Here is a 22,010-nt window from a genome sequence, read left to right on the forward strand (position 1 = left end):
CCGGCGTCAGCACCTGGCGCACCCGGGCAAGTGCCGGGGCCCTAAGCAGGCAGGGGGACCACTCGCCGTCGGGGACACTGGCGCGCTATAATGCTAGCCCCGCGAGTGGATCCCCACCTGCTCCGGGCCCTGGGACTTGCGATACTTACCTCTCCCAGTTCCAGCACTGCAGTGTCTTCCATCCTCTGACTGTGGCGTTCAGGTCAGAGGGCGCGATGACGTCACCAGTGCGTGCCCTCTGCCTGAGCAGTCGCAGCACAGAGAGCAGGAAGACGCCGATGGTGAGGAGTCCAGAGCAGAGCAGCGTCAAGCAACGAGAGGTGAGTATTTCATTTTTTTAAATATTTGGGGCAATATATGGGGACCAGCAGAAGGGGCCCATATATGGAGCATTATATGGGGCTAATTCTATATGGAGCATCTTATGGGGCCAATAATATAGGGAGCATCTTATGGTGCCAATAATATAGGGAGCACCTTATGGAGCCAATTCTATAGGGAGCATCTTATGGGGCCAATTCTATATGGAGCTTCCTAATGGGGCTAATTCTATATGGAGCATCTTATGGGGCCAATACTATATGGAGCTTCTTAATAGGCCAAATTAATATGGAACTTCTTATGGGGCCAATTCTATATGGAGCATTATATGGGGCTTATTCTATATGGAGTATCTTATGGGGCCAATAATATAGGGAGCATCTTATGAAGCCAATTCTATAGGGAGCATTATATGGGGCCAACTTAATATGGAGCATCTTATGGGGCCAATTCAATATGTAGCAGTATATGGGGCCATTAATATATGAAGCATCTTATGGGACTAATTATATACGGAGCATTTTATAAGGCCAATTATATATGGATCATTATATGGGGCCCATTATACATGGAGCATCTTATGGGGCAAATTATTTTTGGAGCATTATATGGGAGGAATCATATACTGTAAGGAGCATTATATGGGGCCCATTCTGTAAGGAGTATTATATGGGGCCCATTCTGTATGGAGCAATATATGGGACTCAGTACACTGTATGGAGCCGATCATATGCTGTATGGAGCATTATATGGGGTCAATTCCGAATGGAGCAATATATGCGGCTCATTCTGTATGGAGTACTCTGTGGTGCCCATTATACTGTATTGAGCATTATATGAAGCTCATTATTCTGTATGGAGCATAATATTGGGCTCATTATTCTGTTTGAAGCAATATATGGGGCTTATTATTCTGTATAGAGGACTATGTGGTGCCAATTATATTGTATGGATCACTATATGGGGCCATTATACTGTATGGGGCAATATATGGGGCTCATTATTCTGTTTGGAGCAATATATGGGGCTCATTATTCTGTATAGAGGACTATACTGTCCGGTTTCTGAGCTAATGTAGAATGCACAATAGATATCACTCATGTAATGTAAGAAGTATGTGAAATCTTTGGCATTGTACTATACCTATATTTCTCTGCGTATCCATGCATTATGAATTGTGGTATGTGTTAAAGGGGCCCTCCGGGACTCTTTCGCCCAGGGCCCATGAAAACCTGGAGCCGGCCCTGCCCCCAAGGAACGTATCTATATGCATTGTGAGAACTTTGAACCCACAAGTGTTTCGCTAAAGTTTATAACGAAGAGCCGTGAAAATAAAAAAAAAAATTTCCACGAAAATGATATTTTAGCCCCCGCATTTTTATTTTCACAAGGGTAACAGGAGAAATTGGACTGCAAAAGTTGTTGTCCAATTTGTCCTGAGTACGCTGATACCCCATATGTGGGGGGAACCACCGTTTGGGCACACAGCAGAGCTCGGAAGGGAAGGAGCACCATTTTACTTTTTCAATGCAGAATTGTCTGGAATTGAGATCAGACGCCATGTTGCATTTGGAAAGCCCCTGATGTGCCTAAACAGTGGAAACCCCCCAATTCTAACTCCAACCCTAACCCCAACACACAACTAAAGCTACTCCCAACCATAACCCTAATCCCAACCCTAACCATAACCCTGACCACATCCCTAACTCCAACACACCCCTAACCCTAATACCAGCCCTAATCTCAACCATAACCCTAACCACACCCCTAACCCTGACACACCCCTAACCCCAATCCCAACCCTAACCCCAACCATAAACATAATCCAAACCCTAACTTTAGCCCCAACCCTAACCCTAACTTTAGCCCTAACTCTAACTTTAGCCTCAACCCTAACCCTAACTTTAGACCCAACCCTAACCCTAAGTTTAGTCCCAACCCTAACTTTAGCCCCAACCCTAACTTTAGCCCCAACCCTAACACTAACCCTAATGGGAAAATGGAAATAAATACATTTTTTAATTTCATTATTTTTCCCTAAGGGGGTGATAAAGGGGGGTTTGATTTACTATTTATAGCGGATTTTTATAGCGGGTTTTTGTTTGGCAGCTGTCACACGCTAAGAGACGCTTTTTATTGCAAAAAATAGTTTTTGCATCACCACATTTTGAGAGCTATAATTTATCCAAATTTTGGCCCACAGAGTCATGTGACGTCTTGTTTTTTGCAGGACGAGTTGACGTTTTTATTGGTACCATTTTTGGGCACATGACATTTTTTAATCGCTTTTTATTCCAATTTTTGGGAGGCAGAATGAACAAAAACCAGCAATTCCTGAATTTCTTTGAGGGGGGGGCGTTTATACCGTTCCGCGTGTGGTAAAATTAATAAAGTAGCTTTATTCTTCGGTTAGTATGATTACAGCGATACCTCATTTATGTCATTTTTTTATGTTTTGGTGCTTTTACACAAAAAGAAATATTTTATATAAAAAATAATTGTTTTTGCATCGCTTTATTCTGAGAGCTCTAACTTTTTAATTTTTCTGCTGATGATGCTGTATGGCAGCTTTTTTTTGCGGGACACGATGATGTTTTCAGTGGTACCATGTTTATTTATATCCGTCTTTTTGATCGCATTTTACTGCACTTTTTGTTTGGCGGTATGATGATAAAGCATTGTTTTTTGCCTCGTTTTTTTGCGATGTTCACTGAAGGGGTTAACTAGTGGGATAGTTTTATAGAGCGGGTCGTTACGCGTTGTTCCAGTGGGAGAGTGCAGGGAGCCCCCGTCCCTGCGCGATGCCCCTCTATGTCGCTGTCACTACTGACAGCGGCATGAGAGGGGTTAAATGCCCACGATCGGCGCTAGCGCCAATCGTGGGCATTGCTATGGGGTGTCAGCTGTATGTGACAGCTGACACCCCACAGCAATGCCCATGATTGGCGCGGTGCTCGTGAGACCGCGCGATCATGCCGCCGTACTAGTACTGCGGTTTGCGGGAACTCAGTTCCCGCAGAGCAGCACTAGTACAGTGCATGTCAGGAAGGGGTTAAAGGGGTTGTTTGATATAAAGAATGTTCATGACGTCACCTATGGTATTCAGTCAGGGATGACCGACGCTGTTTAAAGGGGTCCACTGGGGATGATGTTATTGCAGCAGGGATGCTATGGCTTCCCACAGGTGTAGTAGGCAAAGATGACAGATGGTGTAGTGCCGGAAAGAATTGGAAGACACAAGGTTGCAGTCTCGTTACCTTTTACTAGTAGAAGGCAGCCACAGTCCAGGATATCAGTAACAGGTGATGGTAAGGTCCGGCCAGCCTGGAAGCAACTCGGAATCCCCATAGCCAGGTGGGGTTGGAAGCCTTCCTTACTGCGCTGTGTTGTAGTCCCTAGCTGCCTAAGGCTTCACACAAGGTCCTCACTTTCTCTCTCTGTCCTATTAATAGTGTAGGAGGGTGGTGCTGTTATGGACAGTAAGGAACATGCTGTTACTTTAAGAAACTGCACCCCCTTGTCTGGCAGGATGGAATGCTCTGCTTCTCCTTGGCAATAGACTGAGTGAATGAACTGGACTGTGCAGATGGCTGGGGTGGAGCTTGAACTGCATGTGTGAGCTGAGGCTGCTGCAGAGAGAACTTTGTGCTTATAGCTGCAAGAGAGGAGAACTGTGTCCTGATATAGCTGCAAGAGAGGACCCCCAGCCTGTAACGGAGTGGACTTGAGAGATTTCACAGACTTTTCCGGGTGCAGCGAGGGTGGCTGTCCTGTGTTAGTTCGAGGAGCCATGAAGATACCTAGAAAGGGATTTACAGTTTCCAGGAGCACCTCGAGGACTTCTAAGCAAAGAGAAGACCACGTTTCACGGAGCTGGCGGAAAGCCATGCGCACCACCATACTAGACTGTGGGGGGCCCCCCGGGACTGGATCTGAGTCCCCAACATCACCATGAGTTTGTTCCTATTTTGTGCATGGCAGGGCCTTCAACAGTCAGAACACGGCAGCCGTGAGGCCTGCTTAGTAAAGGCCAGGGAGGTTATATGTAGAGTAGCATCATTCTTTGTTTATTGTTTGCATTTACTTGTGTGACATATATTGAGTTTGTAACAGTTGGAGCACTGTGCTATTTTTCGGTCAAGCTAAAGAATGTAACTTTTGTAAATTATCTTTTGCCATTGCATACCCCTGTTTGCATCTTCCTCATCCACTTCATTCCTTGCCTTCCAATAAATCTACCCTTTGTTGTTTGCACCTCATCTTGTGTACAGTAGTCTTCCTGCACCGTGGTGGTCCCCCGGCCATCGCTTCAATAGGACAATATCCGTATGGCAGGCAACTCGAGCCTTTTTACAGGTGTCCCTACTTGCGATGACTCCGGGCTCTATATGCTGCTGTGTCTTCTGATGTAATGGTGGACAGGCAACTTGAAATCTCCTGCCCACCGGTTTCTGCTGTGGGGCATACAGTTACCCCCACACCCTCGGAATTCCAGCCTCCGGTTTCTGCGCTTCAGCGTGGAGGGAATCAGTTGTAGCTCCCCTCCAGCTCCTCACTTCTCCTGTGCTACTTCTCCCCTCACAGTCTCTTACAATCTGCTCTGTTTCTCTTTTCTCTTTCCAGGAGCTGCAGAACCTCATGTCTGCACGGCCCCAGCTTTCCTCACAGACTGCTCTCTCAGGAGCTGCAGAACCTCGTGTCTGCACGGCTTCAGCTCTCCTGCTGACTGACTAGCTAACTCCTCCTCCAGTCAGAATATATAGGTATATAGAGAAGCCACCCAAAAACTGGATCCAAGCCCCCCCTTCTGGCCTGGAGTCAGAACAGTGTTGTGTGTACATGTTACCTGTTAAAGAGATCCCCGTCGATTCCAAGAATGGCATCACCCTCCCAATGAGGAAGGCAATACTACTGTGATAACCGGACTCCTGGGGTGTCACACATGCTGTTCGGCACAGTTCACGGTTTACATCTAGCTACCAGGTTACATCTAGCTACCATTTGAGGTGGCAAAATTGATTCGGTGGTGGTGTCGGATCCCCACTAATTTTATACTGATTATCTATCTCAGGGACAGGTCATCAATATAACATTAGTCAAGAGCCCCTTTATGGATTATTGATTGCGATTTCTATAGCTACTCAGAACTTTACACATGGGATGGGAATATGGGACATGGCTTAAGATCTACCAGGCATAGGTCCATTATAGTATATATTCTTTAGTGAGGACGTGGTGTCAGCACTAGGCACTAATAACAAGAGATTCACGGCTGGACATCATTGTGGGTGTTTTGCGGATGGACAGAAAGGAGACTGAAGATTCAGGGTCTTTGTCCATTCACTTTGCTGCCAATATTGTGGTCACAAATCCCTCAGAAACATAATCCTTTTCATCATTTGTATTCTCCTTGAAAGGTTCAGACAGGAGCAGTCAGAGAGTTCGGTATATGGTATTGACACAGACACAGCTTCCTGCATTACTGAGGACGTTAATGTAGTTCATCTAAAAACCCATACAACAGGGAAACGTGGAAATCAGCGGTGCAATACAGACCCAGAGCAAGGGCGATTAGTGACACCAACCTCACAAGACGTGTAGCTATAGGTGTGAGAGAGACTGTGACACTGTGCCCATATAACTAGGCCATCATGTCCTGCAATGTGTGTGTATAATATGTGTGTGTTTGTATAATGTGTGTGTGTGTGCATGTGTATATATAATATATGCATATATAATGTGTGTGTGTGTGTATATATAATGTGTGTATATAATGTGTGTGTGTGTGTGTGTACTGTATATCTATAATATAACGCTGGGAGCGTCACTCTGTCCGAAGCCTTTATAGACTGCGCAAGCACAAGCGCCGGCGCAGTCTGGGCCTCACAGAGTGACGCTCCCAGGAGATCGCGGTATGCGTAAACACTGAACGCACACCGCAATCTCCAACAGAGAAGCAGGGACCGCCAGGAGGGTAAGTATCGGCTATATTCACCTGTCCTCCGTTCCACCGCTGCGCGCCGCCATCTTCCCAGTCCTCGGCCTGTGACCTTCAGTTCAGAGTGCGCGATGACGTGCTTAATGCGCGCCGGCACCGCCCTCTGACTGACCAGTCACAGCCAGAGGACCGGGAAGATGGTGGCGCCCAGCGGTGGAACGGAGGACAGGTGAATATAGAAAGTGCTGGGGGGCCTGAGCTGGCGGCGATACCGGCACCTGACCCCCACAGCGCGCCGGTGTCCCGCCTGCTCAGGCCCCCCAGCACTCGGCGCCGAGCGGGTCAGAGGCAGCGGGGCCGAGCGGGTCAGAGGCAGCGTGGCCGAGCGGGTCAGAGGCAGCGGGGCCGAGCGGGTCAGAGGCAGTGGGGCCGAGCGGAGCAGAGCAGAGTGTGGCAGATGTAGCAGAGCAGAGTGTGGCAGATGTAGCAGAGCAGAGTGTGGCAGATGTAGCAGAGCAGAGTGTGGCAAACGTAGCAGAGCAGAGTGTGGCAGATATAGCAGAGCAGAATGTGGCAGATGTAGCAGAGCTGAGTGTGGCAGATGTAGCAGAGCTGAGTGTGGCAGATGTAGCAGAGCTGAGTGTGGCAGATGTAGTAGAGCAGAGTGTGGCAGATGTAGTAGAGCAGAGTGTGGCAGATGTAGTAGAGCAGAGTGTGGCAGATGTAGTAGAGCAGAGTGTGGCAGATGTAGCAGAGCTGAGTGTGGCAGGATGGGAGCAGCCCATGTCAGAATGGGGGCGCAGGATGGGAGCAGCACATGAAAGGATGGGGACGCAGGATGGGAGCAGCACATGACAGGATGGGGACGCAGGATGGGAGCAGCACATGACAGGACGGGGACGCAGGATGGGAGCAGCACATGACAGGATGGGGACGCAGGATGGGAGCAGCGCATGACAGGATGGGGAAGCAGGATGGAGCAGCACATGACAGGATGGGGACGCAGGATGGAGCAGCGCATGACAGGATGGGGACGCAGGATGGAGCAGCGCATGACAGGATGGGGACGCAGGATGGGAGCAGCACATGACAGGATGGGGACGCAGGATGGGAGCAGCACATGACAGGATGGCGACGCAGGATGGGAGCAGCACATGACAGGATGGGGACGCAGGATGGGAGCAGCACATGACAGGATGGGGACGCAGGATGGGAGCAGCACATGACAGGATGGGGGCGCAGGATGGAGCAGCACATACCAGGATGGAGACCATATACCAATATAAATGCGGGTTCAATAGCTAGTATTATATAAGGAGTCTGGCAGTTCTATTTTTTCCCCACATTCCAAGAATGATATTTGGCTAACAAATGTCCAAGTGTGAATGAATACTAGCTCTGTACTGCGCTGCTGAATATGTCAGTTCTATGTACCGTAATAAACCGGAATTATATTTTCCCACATTCCCTATCAGATCCATACTCTGGAGCTGTCCAACAAGCCACAGATCTCCTTTTCTTATCGCTTTATAAACACAGAAAAGTCTCCGGAATAAATTCAGTTTTGTATTGCGGATATTAGAAACCTGTTATGGATTATGTTATAGATTAGATAATAAATCCAATGTCGCTGAACACTTGGCAGCATCTTCTATGTGCAGATAAATTAATTACCGAGTAGCTAATTGTTTCTGGAAGAACATACTTTTACTGTGTACTTCCTCATTAAATTCACAGAAAAAAGGTTATCTTTGGGGATGTAATTTTATATAAAAAATTCACAGAAAACCCCCCCAGTGTAGCTATTGAATACATATAGTCCTCATCACAGTTGGGCAAGTCCCCTCTCGATATAGTGCTTATATCTGGTTCTATTTGATGAATTCTTGCACTAGTTCTAAGGAGAAAATAACGATTTGAAGTACAGTATAGGGATAACTTGGGGAAGTTCTCTGTATGTGTTTTGGAACTGTGTATGAATGGACACTCGGGGATCCATGCTTAAAAAACTCCAGCAATATTTATATTGAATCGATATTTGAAGCACTGTAGCACCTTACTTTACAAATTCCCTTTTTTTCATTCTTTTGGATAAGGGATATTTTGGGGATAGCCGCCGAGGAGCGGGTGCCATTTACGTCATCTTTAAAATAGGGTGCCAACCTCCGCTGGTAGGCAGGGTCAAATAGGGTTATCTTTTTTGCTTATCTTGCTTTAAGACTTAGGACCCTATCTACGGTATATTGTTGGGCACACTGTATGCATGTAACTGTTTCTTTTCTACCCCATTATGCAGGGTTGTATAAGGATAGAAGGGACAGTGGACGGTGAGCGGGGGCGCCATTTGTGCAGGTCTTAGGGTGCCAACCTCCGTTGGCAGGTAGGGTACATATAGTGTTAGTGCAGGGCTAGGCACTGTCCTGGCCTTTTCTATGGTATGGTTTTACATGGTGATGGTTTTGGTTGGTACACCGATTAAATATTTTTAAGGTAAACTAATAAAAGGTATTTTTAATGTATTTAATAGCTAAACTGGGGTTTTTTTCGGTGAATTTTTGGTACTTCCCCATTAGCAAAGTGGTGCGATATCAAAGGTGATGATAATGGCCTCTAAGGCAGATGGGCCATCTCTAACTCACCTCACATGATAAGGGAAATGCATATCCATGCCAATCCATGCCATATTGTTAATCTGATATTAACGCAATCCACAGATGTATCTGGGATCAGAGGAAACAATTGCTTCCGTGGGTTCAAGCACCAGGATTTTCGGCCTTGGGAAACCATAGAAATGTAATATCAAACCGAAACATTGATAGTCATGTTCAGTGGGTCTATGATGGTGAAAGTGTGCTCGGAAATATGGCGCTCACATTATTCCAGCAGAAGGTCCACATGGGAAATTATGACAAATTAGAATTCTGTCTTCAGGTTCCTTGCATACAATTATCCATCCTCCTCTCACCTGACCAGCAGTAGAGGTGAGGGGTGCAGATGAGACCCTTTATAATATCTCATTGAGAAAAAAAGACTAATTTTAAGTTCCAGGAGAGCCAATGTGGATTGTAAATCTGTCCAAATTTCATCCGTGATCTCTTCTTCCCGAATTGCTCAGAAATCCAATGCGTAATACATTTCTGTATTTATCTCGTTTGTTTCATACTTTATTTGCTTTAACATATATCTTTTTGCTATTTCATCTTGTTATTTTTTCAAGCACTGTACTTTTTTTCGTATATTAGACCCTTTACCACCATGAGTTTTTGCATTTTCGTTTTTTGCTCCCCTTCTTCCCAGAGCTATACCTTTTTTTATTTTTCTGTCAATATGGCCATGTGAGGGCTTTTTTTGTGGGACGAGTTGTACTTTTGAAAAGACCATTGATGGTTATGCCCCAAAATAAAACCCATTTGGAAAAAGGTTTCTTTTTTAATTGGAAACATTTTGAAAACAAATGACTTCATCCTTTCCCCTCAATTGGCTCTCCTGTCTTTGGACTCAGATCAGATTGACCCTTCAAATAGACAAATAATAATACATTTATTATTGGTCACAACAAATTCTATTGCCTTTCATGGGAAAATCATGATCGTCCCTTCTATAAAGGATATTATAGATAGAATAATGCTACATAAAACATTTGAATTTAAATTAGCGATGGTTAGTGTTTGCTTTAATAAATATGCCAATAAATGGCATAGATGGTTGGAACTATTTCCTTAAAAGATTGAAAATGTATTTCAAATGGTAACATTTTTTTATATAATTCAATACGTTGGAAATGCTAATGGAATAAATTAATTATAATTGTCCTCTATGTTTCCCCTCCCTCTTCCCAAGGCCATTCTTTTCCCTCCTTTCCCCATCCCATTCTTTCCTTCCCACTAGTTTATTATTTATAAAAGTTAATAAAGTTCTTTGGAAAAAGAAAGACATCATTGATTTTACCCTATAGAGTGTACTGGAAAACAGGAAAAAGATTCCAAGTGCTGTGAAATTACAAAAAATGTGCAATTCCACAATTTTTTTTTTTACCATGTTCCCTGAATGCTAAAACTGACCTGCCAAGATGATTCTCCATGTAATTAAAAGTTCATAGTCACCAAACATGTAAAGGCTCTTTTTTATTTAAGTGGTAAAAAAGATCCAAAGTTTGGTAAAAAATAAAAATGGTGCCATTTTCCAAGACCCACAGCATCTCCATTTTTCAGGATCTGGGGCCGGGCAAGGGCTTAATTTTTGTGCACCGAGCTAATGTTTCTATTGGTACTCTATCGGGATAGATATGATGTTTTAATCTCCAATTATTGCATTTTATTGCTGCAATCAAAGAAAACGTAATTTTGGGGTTTTGATTTTTTTTTCTCGTCACGCCGTTTACCGATCCTAATATTTTTATATTTTGATTGATTGGGCGATTCTAAACTTGGTGATACCAAATATGTGTACTAATTCTTTATTGTTTTATTTTGAAGGGGGCAAAATAGGGGGTGACTTGAAGTTTTATATTTATTTATTTTTTACATTTTTAAAAACATTTTTTTATTGCTTCAATAGACTCCTTAGGAGACTAAAGCTGTGACCATCTGATCGCTTGTGCTACACATAACAGGGCTATAGCAAAAATGCTCATCTACTATGAGAGCCAGCCACGGGGCAGCACTCATATCAGTTTGGCAACGACAACCACATGGGTCTCTTCCAGACCCCAGGTTGTCATGCCAACCCATCGGTGCCATGCGATCATGTGACAGGAGTGACGATGAGCAGAGCTAATGAAGTGCAATCGGATTGCGCGAGTTATATGCCGCTGTCAGGGATTAACAGTGGCATTTAACATGTTAACAGCCGCGGTTGGATCAAGATTCCACTCACGGCTGTTAAGGGCACATGATAGCTGATCAGATCAGCTGTCTTGTGCCGGAAAAGATGCAGGCTCGGAGGGGGATGCAATATATGACGTACCTATACGTCATAGGTTGCAACTGGGTTCAATCTAAAATTGTATAAATTTAATAATTGGTGGCTCTAAAAGTACCCACAACCTTAAGGAGGGAAAGTATATCCTGTATGTGATAACCTGTGTATCCCAGAGTGCAAGACATGTATCTAGTGCTTGGAAATGCTGGATGTTGTGTATTATAATGTGTTACTCAAAGAAGGCATCTTTGTGACCTAGCAAAACGGCAAACAGTGTCAGCCAGACGTCTTGTATGGATGTGTGAACTGGCTGTGGGGTGCGCTTTGCTCATTGTTAGCCTATTGCGAGCGGCCGGCGTTCATGGCAAAGGCTGATTTGTATATATCAAGCAATAATATATGATTATACCTGAGTAGATTTTTGAACAGGGAATAGTGATGAGCAAACGCGCTCAGATAAGGTGTCCTGTGCTAACCAAGTGTCTTCGGTGTGTGCGAAAAATATGTTCGGGTCCTCGCACCTGTATGTCTCCCGGCTGTTAGACAGCTGTAACGCATGGAGGGATTACCTGTTTATTTGACAGCCGCAACACATGCAAGGATTGCCTAAGAGCCACGAGACATGCAACGATGGGGATGGGAACATATTTTTCAAGCACGCCGAAGACACTCGGTTAGCACCCGACCATGCTCTGATAACACTTTATCCCAGCACATTCACTCATAACTAACAGGGAGCTTATAATGATGTTGGTATAGAATACATGTTCTCATGTGATGCTTGGAGTACAGGCTGCTAGAACTGGCTCCTGTATTCTGCTGACGAGTCCGGCAAAGCATCGGTTGTGGATCTGCCTTTCTTTGGATCCTTTACATGAGCAGACAAAGTGCCCACAGTAGATATTTGAGCCCATACACTAGTGTTTTTTCATTTGTCATTTGATTGCAAGGCATCAAATAAATATTTATATGAATTATTGCCATGTGTAAAAAAAATGACACCTCAGAAGTGTTTAGGCTTGGCCTGAATGCTACATCTCCCTCCTATCAATAATCACACAGAGACTTGTTATGATATACTGAATATAAAATGTATTTATGTAAAAAAAAAACATGCTGTGTTAACATCTGAGAACATTTCCAAGCTGCACTGCGCGGCAGGAGAGCTGCGTACACTGTAATAATGAGACATTGTACAAAGTGATGAGCAGAACGAGCTGTATTTATAAAAGTGCAAATTGTATCTGTCGCCCCCAAGACGCTGGAACGATCATGGATCTTTGGTCCAGTACATGATTAGACAATGAGACAACTTGATAATACTGGGGAGGACTACAAGTCACATAATCCATGGCCTCTGTCTCTATCTTCTTCTACATACAACTATTTACAATGTCTGGTGAGAAGAGTGATTCATCCTGATGAAGGCCCTCGAGAACTTTCTCGAGAACTTTACTCTGTCGGCTAAACTGCTCCAAAGACTTTACAGTCCAAAGAAAGCCAACATAGAGATGGAGCAATTATATCTGGGCAGTTATTGAAGATAAAGATGAGTTAGGACCGGAACAAACTGAGTGAGTCGCGTTTGTTAGATAGGTCGTATTAAAGGACTAGTGAATTATTGGCTTACAGAGTCCCTGCACACTGATTATTAGGGCAGAGTCAGACCGCCATATAACTTGGACGTGGATCACAACGCAATTCTTGGACTGTCCGTCGGTTCTCCCGAACCGAGCGTGACAGCCGCATAGAAATTAATTGAGAGAGCCGCCAGCCAGTCCGAGCATTGCGGTATGATCCTTATCCGAGTTATATGGCCGTGTGACTCTTTCCTTTCTTTATAGGATATCTCTGGAACTAAGGCTACATTCACACAACCATGTGAAAAAAGCATTAAGACTGCAAAAAAATGCAGTCTTCTGCACTTTTCGGCAGAGACTCACCTATGCAAGTTCTATGGGTGAGCAAAAAAAATCAGATCCCATCCCAGATTTTTGTGGATATATTGCAATTCTTCACCACAGGAAACAGTATTTGATCTAGTATATTTTAATTACTGCTGATGTATAAAAACGGATGGATTATGGATGAAAGATAGTCTTTTTTTTCTGGATGAAAAATCGGACAATGTTTTTATACAACTCTGTGAATTTAGCATTACATTAGCAGAGATTAGGATTATTATTCACTGGTCTGTGTTTAATAGTGCCGGTGTCATCAGTGTTGTGCATCCGTGTGTCATCCGTGCGTCATCCGTGCGTCCGTTTTTATCATCAGTGTGGTCATCAGTGTTTTTACGGTATGAATAAAGAAAGAATTAATTTACAAAGTTTCTCCTATACTTTGCAATGTTAAACATGTACAACACACTGATGGCATACTGATGGCACACTGATGACACACAGATGGCACACTGATGGCACCCTGATGCCATCCGTGTGCTGTACGTGTTTTTCACAGTCCCATAGACTTGTATTGGCCATTGTCATCCGCGCTGCCGGAGAGACACGGACATGTGCACATCATCATAGATTATGATGGGTAAGTGTTTTATCTGTGAAAAAAATGGATATAACAAGTACAGGCAACACGAATGTGCGAATGAGGCCTTAGAAGGTTATAGGATAATAACTAATGCCCTTTTGGAGGATTGATGGATCCGGCCTAAAACACTACACCCAGGGCTGCTTACATTCCTTTGCCACTCGTCTGATGCTATATTACGCTCATGGAAAATCTATCAGAACCTGCGCAGCCGTCAGACAATGTGATATGAGATTCTTTGGTACAATGACAGGAAGGCACTGTGGTAAAAACATTCACATTGTTGAGGAAAAACAGAATTTCCTCATGTGCAAATATGGCCGCGGTCCAGGCAACGCAAGTACATCTCTCCCATTAGGAAAAACACATTAAGGCTTTGCTGACAGCATGATGCAGAGGCACTGACAGCAGCCACCCCGAAAGCTGAGGAGCAACCGCACGCCTCTTTCTTTCTCCAAGACGAGAGTGTTTAATCCTGAGCAGCATCTGTCAGATTACATACTAAAACCTGCTGACAGATTCCTTTTTCTGTCAGATCGGTAAATAAAGGCATCAATTACTATGGGGAACATCCCTGAATCTGTACTGAGCAGGGCAGGGAGGAGAGGTTCTCGCCCTATCCTCGATGATCATCTTCTCTTTGGATTTCTGCTTTGGCCCATGCTCTTTGGTTTACGGCTTGCTATGCTATTTCATTTGCTTCACTCCTCAAATTGATTCTGAAATACTGGACAAAGAAAAGCTAGGATTGTCACATAACGGTTTTTGGAAATCTTGGGTTCGATCCTTTTGCATTTGTTCCTTTGTCTAGTTTTCAGTGCTTTTCATCTGTTTTTAATTTGCGCCTTTTTGAAAGTCACTTTTTTGTGTTTATTTCTATTGTTGCTTTTTTACGTTTGCCATTATGGGTAAGGTTTTCAGTGTCCAGGTGTTCTTCCCTGTTTTTTAAAAAAAAATTGACTTTTTGTGTTACTTTTTTGAAAAGTCACAATTTTTTGGCGCAAATGGAATCTGGTCCCTCAACTGGGAATGATTTTATATACAGTAGAAATTTTTGCGCAATTTTTGCTAAATTTTGATAAACGCAGCAAAACATTGCAAAAAAATTTAAAGTGATATAAAAAACCATAAATGAAGAATTTATCTTTATCTTTCTGCCCTCTCATGGGATGATTAAACTTGTTCATATGCAGGAAATTTGACCCATGTATGAATTTATGGGCAAGAAACAATCTGCAGTCTCGGTATGCCCAAATGTGTGATAAGCATGACGTCGCCAGTGAATGCCCAAGTGTCGTCCCCTAAAGGCTTTGCTTCTAAGGGACAATATGGTGGCACGCAGAGTGCTTACGGCTCCATAATACAGACTCAGAAACTGTGCGCCGCCATCTAGGATCTGTGCATGCAGCTATGCTGTGTGAATGGGTCCCAATTCCAGTTTTACGTCTGACTGGATCCTCATTGTACCAAGTCACACTTTGGGCCCTTGATGCAGCATAATATGCAATCCGCAAAAATAAAAAAAATAGAAAAGTAACCCAAACTACAGCAAATTCATGAGGATTTTACTGTGATCAGGGAGCAAAGCAAACATGTAAAAAAAAAAAAAATCAGTGAAGGTAAAAGCCCTCAAATTTGCAGCTTCAAACTACGGCATGTCAAGCGCCGTTGTTGTAACATCTGGTAAATTACTGCGGCATGAACATTCCCTTGCACAACTATAGAGTTATCTGATGGGATAGTCTTTGCTTTACTGATATATGGTCCTTGGGACACTTCGGATAAAGATTTTTTTTTTTAAAGCATTATATACCACAGAAATATACAAAGGTGGCTTTTATATATAACTATAAAACAAGCAAATTAGTTAAATTCCTCGTTCTAAACATTTGATTAGACACAATAAATAACATATTCTGCATTCAGTATTTACAGTTGCGTCGGGAGGTCTCTACTCTACAATTTAAAGCAGGGATCAGTCTAGAGGTTTTAGGGAGGAGTAAGCAGGGACTGTACATATAAGAGGCAGGGATGGAGCGTCATTCTGGGGCATCTGCCAGCTCGGGCTTTTACGGGATCCCTGCTTTAAATGGCACAAATCCTCTATACAAAAAAAACAATATAAATGTATTATATATCATATCTATATCTTTGATAAAATATAATAATCTAATTTTCTACTTATGCGTTGTCTAGATTGTGATAAGACTGCGGGGACAAAGCACAGAAGTGGCTGTAGAAGAAACGTAAAGCGACAGCAATGAGGAGACTAAGGATGTTGTTTAAGGCAGTGCATATTTCCATCGTCCTTCCAATGACAAGAGTAATGTAATAAAAGCCAATTGTACAGCACACAGTATGGCTCACCTATAGTAAGGCATGGTGGAAGAATGAGTTCAGGTAACCCTTTTCGCAGTGCGTTGGCTTGTATGGGACATAGGTTTCTTGTGGAAGATTATCATGAAGGAGCATTCCTAGGAACACTCAATTCATGATAATCTAAACAGGTTGCTGATCAGATGATAAACAAGCAAAACTCTTGTTCGTAAGGTGAAATTATCTATTGTGCTGGACAGAATATCATTAATCTTGGCAGCACACAGAGCTGCGGAGAAAAACAAGTTGCCGGTCAACGGTTGTAAACAAACCCTTATGTTCGGTTCACATCTGCGTCGAGGTTTCCATTTCTAACGCAGTGCCAGATGACAACGCATGCAGAGCCTCTGATGCAGATGTGAACATAACCTTTTCTATGTCCTTTGGATTGTCATGGTGCCATTCCCGTTCCCTTAATTCCACCACTTCAGTCATGGACGCGTCCGCCTTGCCACTCATTTCATTTTCTAAGTGTTGTCACTTTGATTGTTCTTCTCAGATCTTGCAGATCATCCTTCACCTCTCACAGTTCTGTAGATTCCTCCTCCTCCAGGTCATTGGACCTAGGATATTCTTCTTGTGACAGGACAATGAGTATTACAGCTTTGATGTTTACTGAAGTGCGGTGGAGTTTGGTGCCAGATTATTGTTTGTGGTGCTGGAGTCGGCAGCTTGCAGTGTACGTAGAGGAAACAGAAGGTGGGGTGTATAAGGCGGGAGGATCGCGAGGTCGGGGAAGGAAGCGTTCAGTAAGAGAGGCCCTGGCAGCGTCGCTCTTCTATGTTTGATTTTGAGCAGGCAGCACCGAAAACTCCTTCCTGATAATTTCATTAACTGTAGGGAAAAGAGAATATAAATAAAATCATTCCAGACAAAGTAAATATTCACAGATTCACAGTCAGCAAGGAAATGGCTGCGGAGGGGGCATTCAAATAAAAAAATTTGTTTCCGTCCCTGTCACATCTTTATGTCCTGTACAATGACAAATTCCTTCAGACATATTATACTATATCCTGGTGGTCAGGATGTAGAAATTCAGATTATTGACACTCATATTCTCATCCCCTGATAATTTTACAGCTTTTGCATTTTCTAGTGAAATATACAGTGGCTTAAATAAGTATTGAACACATCACCAATTTTCTAAGTACCGTAAATATATTTCTAAAAGGTGCTATTAACATGAAATTCTCACCAGATGTCAGTAACAATCCATCCAATCCACACAGGCAAAGAAATCAAACCATAGATGTCCATATATCTATCAGTAATTAGAAAACAATCTTGTGACTTAGTGAAAAAAATTATCAGCTGGTTCAAATGATGACCAATAAAAAAAACTGTCTCATTACCAATGTGCCACACAAGAAACATCTCATGATGAGTAAAACCAGTGAGATGTCTCAAGACCATTGCAACCTTATTTTCTTCTGTAACCAATGCCATACTAATAAAATCAAAATCTGGACCCTTTTACAGTCAAGCCTTATGTTCTCCATTTTTGTATCTGTGCTGATTTATTAAAGAATTATGTAAATGACACTTAGAAAATTGCAGAGATTTTCATTATAGTGATTAACAGACTTCAGCGACAATTCCTCAAAGCTTTTACCCCCCAAAGGTGGTGTAAAACCTTTGAAAAGTAGCAAACTTTTTGCGCAACGTGGAGTTGCCCAAAAATATTCGGCTTTGTCACGTCAGTTTGAATCAGCTCAGCAGAAATGGGCAAAAATGGGGAGGAGCCCGGGTAGGACGGAGCATGGCCACTCCTGCTTAATCAATTATGCAAAGGTGGTGGTGTTTTGTATGGCAGAAATGCTACTCCATTGACTGGAGTACATTCCACTCAGAAGATGCACTCAATTAATGGAATGGCATGCACTTCTTAATGAATTTGACATCTTGTACTTGGCATAGTCCGAGCGGGCGCTACACCAGTCTTGTAAATTGCCCCAATGTGTTTTAGTTGAGAATCCATCCTGACTTTTCTGTCCATTTCTTTTCTATTCATTTGTTACAATTGTATTCAACGTAAAAAAAAAAATAATAATTCTAACAGATAAAGTTAGCAGAAGCAAAAAAATCTGTTTTAGGCAGGTCATAAACATTAGATGGTTGTCAACCGAACAATGGCCAAGATGTGTTTTCAGTAATAAGATGGGAGAAAGTCGCTGCCGTACACCACCGATGGCAGCTCCTCTCCCCGGAGAACAAAAGCATTGAACAGATGAAAACCAACAGCCCAATTCTTCTCTTCCCCAACAGCTGCCATCAGAGGAGGGCGGTGAGGCAGCCATACACATTACACGGTCATCCAGGCTTGCCAAAATCAGCTGACAACATCTAATGTGTATTAGAATCACAGATTTTACATGCATTTTATACATTTTTCAGCCTTTGGTCAAAATCAGGATTGCTCCTAGAAAACTTAGATCTTACACGTGATAAGAACCTGTATCTGAGCGTTACGTATGCAGATATTGGCTAGCCAGCAATGGAAGCTTTTGCTGTTTTTGTCCCACAATTATAGCTAATACCCAATATCAGCAAAAGTGGTGTGATCGGTTCCTTATGTCAGAATGCCGGGTCCATAAATACAGAATGTGAGTATTTCTGTAGCCAGGAGGTTAGATGTGAAAGTTAGAATGAGTGGGTTATGTGATAGCCGAACGTAATACTGACTCGCGTTCTCTCACTTCCTATATTCTCCATATTGTACATCGTGTGTCTTCCATAATGCCAGATTAGCTTACATAATTGTAAAGGACAGATCATTTAGAGATGTGGTGATGGAGTGTGAGCTGCCATGACATCTCCATAAACTTTTGGCAGTCATGTTCACTATTAAATTAGATTTTGCTATTAAAATGTGCCTTAAACGACAGGAAATTTAGCACCACCTAATGGAAGTAGTAATCCTAAAAGTCAATATCGACCCTTTAATGAGCCTTGCCGGATAACTTAGGATAAAAAGCCAAATCAGAAACTCCATTTGCAGACACATGTTTTGTAGTGTTTGCCCCTCGTCAGTGCAAGGCAGAGACTTGAATTGGCTGGCTGAGAAACCTCTGATAGTTGGTCTATGGCAGGGGTGTCAAACTGCATTCCTTGATGGCTGCAAACAGGTCATGTTTTCAGGATTTCCTTGTACTGCACGGGTGATAATTTAATCACCTACACAAATATTGAGTTGGTGAATAAATTATCACCTGTGCAGTACAAGGAAATCCTGAAAACATGACCTGATTGCAGCCCTGGAGGAATGCAGTTTGACACCCCTGGTCAATGGCGTAATGTTTCTAATGTTTCCTTGTGGAGAGTTCCAAGTCAGCAGAAGGAAACTTAGAGGCCATGCATGCTCTTCGGAGAATTTAAATATGTAAATAACCTATGTAAATAAGAAGAGGACTCAAAAGACTGTATCATCTAATTGATGTAGCAATCCAGGCAAATCAGACCTCTGGCTTTGCACTGATGAGAGGAAAACACACCTAAACAAGTGTATAGTATCTGATTTGGCTTCCCATCCAACATCGTGCGGCAAGCTCGATAAATGGTCGATACTGAATTTTAGGATTGCTATCCCGAAAAGATGGCACTAGATTTCCTGTCCTATTCCTCTCTGAAGAGAGAATTTGCATATTTAAAATTTCTAGAGGAGCATTGCACAGATTAAACGTCGTCTTATGCCAACTTGGCCCTCTTCCACCATAAGCAACACCTTATATTTACAGAACAATTCTCTTTTCCATGCTTAAGACCCAGCTACATATTCTCTGCCCATACTTGTCATTTTTGACAAGGGCAGAATTTTTTGAAATCCAATGTCATGAGCGAATAAATCAGCCTTCACAGATCACACCATGTAACGTGATGGCATACAATGACACACTACCGATTGGTCTGTGCATACTATCGTAAGTTATTTGCAAAGTAAAATCGAAGATATATAATTTGCAGTTTGATCTCTACTGTGTGACCAGTTGTGGATTTAATTCATTTGGCTTGGTCTAGTGTGGGCAATAACCGAAAAATATCCAAAAAAGTCAACTTTTCAGCTGAAATCTGCCTATGATTCTTGGCTGTCAGTCACTTTTGGATTAGAGAAATTGCCAAAAGTCATCAGAAAATGGTCTAAATCGGCCAAATATCTAGTCAATGGCAGCTTCGGTTGGTTTTATTTCTTTGTAATATCAGTATTTTGGACACAGATTATCTCTTCAGTCATTTCCTTGGCAATCACCTTATTAGTTATAGCCAGATGTAGTAGATTTGTTTCAGAACTTTCTGCAACTAGTCTATTCTTTTAAATGGGGCTTGTGGAGATCCATATGATTGATGCAGAAACGACCAAATTCAGATCAACAGAACTGAACTTTAGTTGTAGAAAGTTCTGCAAAAAAAATCTGCCAAACATGAATATATACTTTCAAGTCCACATATATTTGCGTTCTCCAGCCAGTATGGGGAAAAATGGAGTAACGTATTTTGCTTATTTTTACGCACTATTAAAGGACAGTACGGGTTCTGGTATCCGACCTGAACTTTATGCCAAAGTTTGAATTGGGTACCAGAATTCTACCCAAACTCGAACCGGAACCCAAACCCCATTGAAAACAATGGGGATCTGAACTTTTGAGCTGGCAAATGTTCTCTTTCTGCAACGGACTTCCCAGGGAACTCCAACATTGCAAAGGACTTCCGGGAGAAGACCATGTTCAGAGTTTAGCACTGGACACTAACTGTCCAGGACGAACCCCATACTTTTAAGTTCGGGCTCGCTGATCTCTAGTTATGAATGATCAGAATAACAATAGTTAATGATTCTACTTGCAAGAACTCAAAGCCTCGACTGTAATTATTGTAGCCGAGTGAAGAATTCTGCCTAATTTGGCTGCTTTTATGGGTTTGTCCATAAGGTTTAAATGCCCCTGATGGAATTAATTTCCTGACACTTCCACCTACAAAACCTGTCAGAAAAAGAAAAGAAATTTAGGCCACTTTCAACTAGGAGCTGTAAAAATCTATATTACAGTCCCCGGTGTCCATGAATGGGCCTCTGTTTGGAGAAGGTCTGGTTTCTGTGCCAGCCACAGGTGTTGCCAAAGCTTTAGTCATTGAATAGCGGAGTACCCAGGAGTACCTGCGGGCTACACAAAAGGAGATGTTCTTTACAAGTGCGTTCTGGGTGGTGATATTGTGATTAGCGCAGGGCTGGAGGTGAGAAATACATTGTACAGAGCACTCATGTCACAGTTTTACAGCTCAAATTAATTCAAAAACCGTGAGAGCTAGAAAATGAATCGGGAGCGGTTAATCAATGATCCACAGGGCATTTCGACAGTCCGGACTGACAGAATCTTGGCTGTGGGAAAAGGGCAATTGTTCAGGAATGGAAATGTTGTAAATGCTAGAAGTGACAGAGAGGTGGCCACATCCAAGCAGAGCTGAGGACGAGAGGTTGGGGTCACCATACAGATGACGATATAGAGAAAGGATGGACAACAAAGGTGCCACATGGTTAATCTGCATGATAATAATAATGATCTTTATTTTTATATAGCGCTAACATATTCCGCAGCGCTTTACAGTTTGCACACATTATGCATGATGATACACTAGTATATATTACAGACGTTTTTTGGGTTCTATGCCACCCTACATCAAGGGGCACAGGATGGGAGACATTATTATAGGAAGTGGCCAGTATCGGGGACACTATTACAGAATGGGGGCATTATTATAAAAATTGGCCAGGATCGGGGACACTATTACAGAATGGGGGACATTAGAAGCGGCCAGGATCGGGGACACTATTATAGAATGGGGGACATTATTATAAAAATTGGCCAGGATCGGGGACACTATTACAGAATGGGGGACATTATTATAAGAAGCGGCCGGGATCGGG

At 42.8% G+C, this 22,010-nt stretch overlaps 1 protein-coding gene across 2 annotated transcripts in view; it reads right to left on the reverse strand.

Annotated features, from left to right (window-relative positions):
- Nucleotides 1-12,251: 12,251 nt before the first annotated feature.
- Nucleotides 12,252-22,010, reverse strand: part of NFATC2 (nuclear factor of activated T cells 2) — a 105,346-nt gene continuing 95,587 nt past the window's right edge. For both annotated transcript variants that reach the window (XM_069750891.1, XM_069750892.1), the window contains one exon: nt 12,252-16,933. In XM_069750891.1, coding sequence (XP_069606992.1) covers nt 16,878-16,933 — 56 coding nt within the window. In that variant the 3' untranslated portion in view covers nt 12,252-16,877. The remainder of the gene's footprint in view (nt 16,934-22,010) is intronic.

The sequence above is a fragment of the Ranitomeya imitator genome, chromosome 2 (assembly GCF_032444005.1).
Source record: "Ranitomeya imitator isolate aRanImi1 chromosome 2, aRanImi1.pri, whole genome shotgun sequence".
NCBI lineage: Eukaryota > Metazoa > Chordata > Amphibia > Anura > Dendrobatidae > Ranitomeya > Ranitomeya imitator.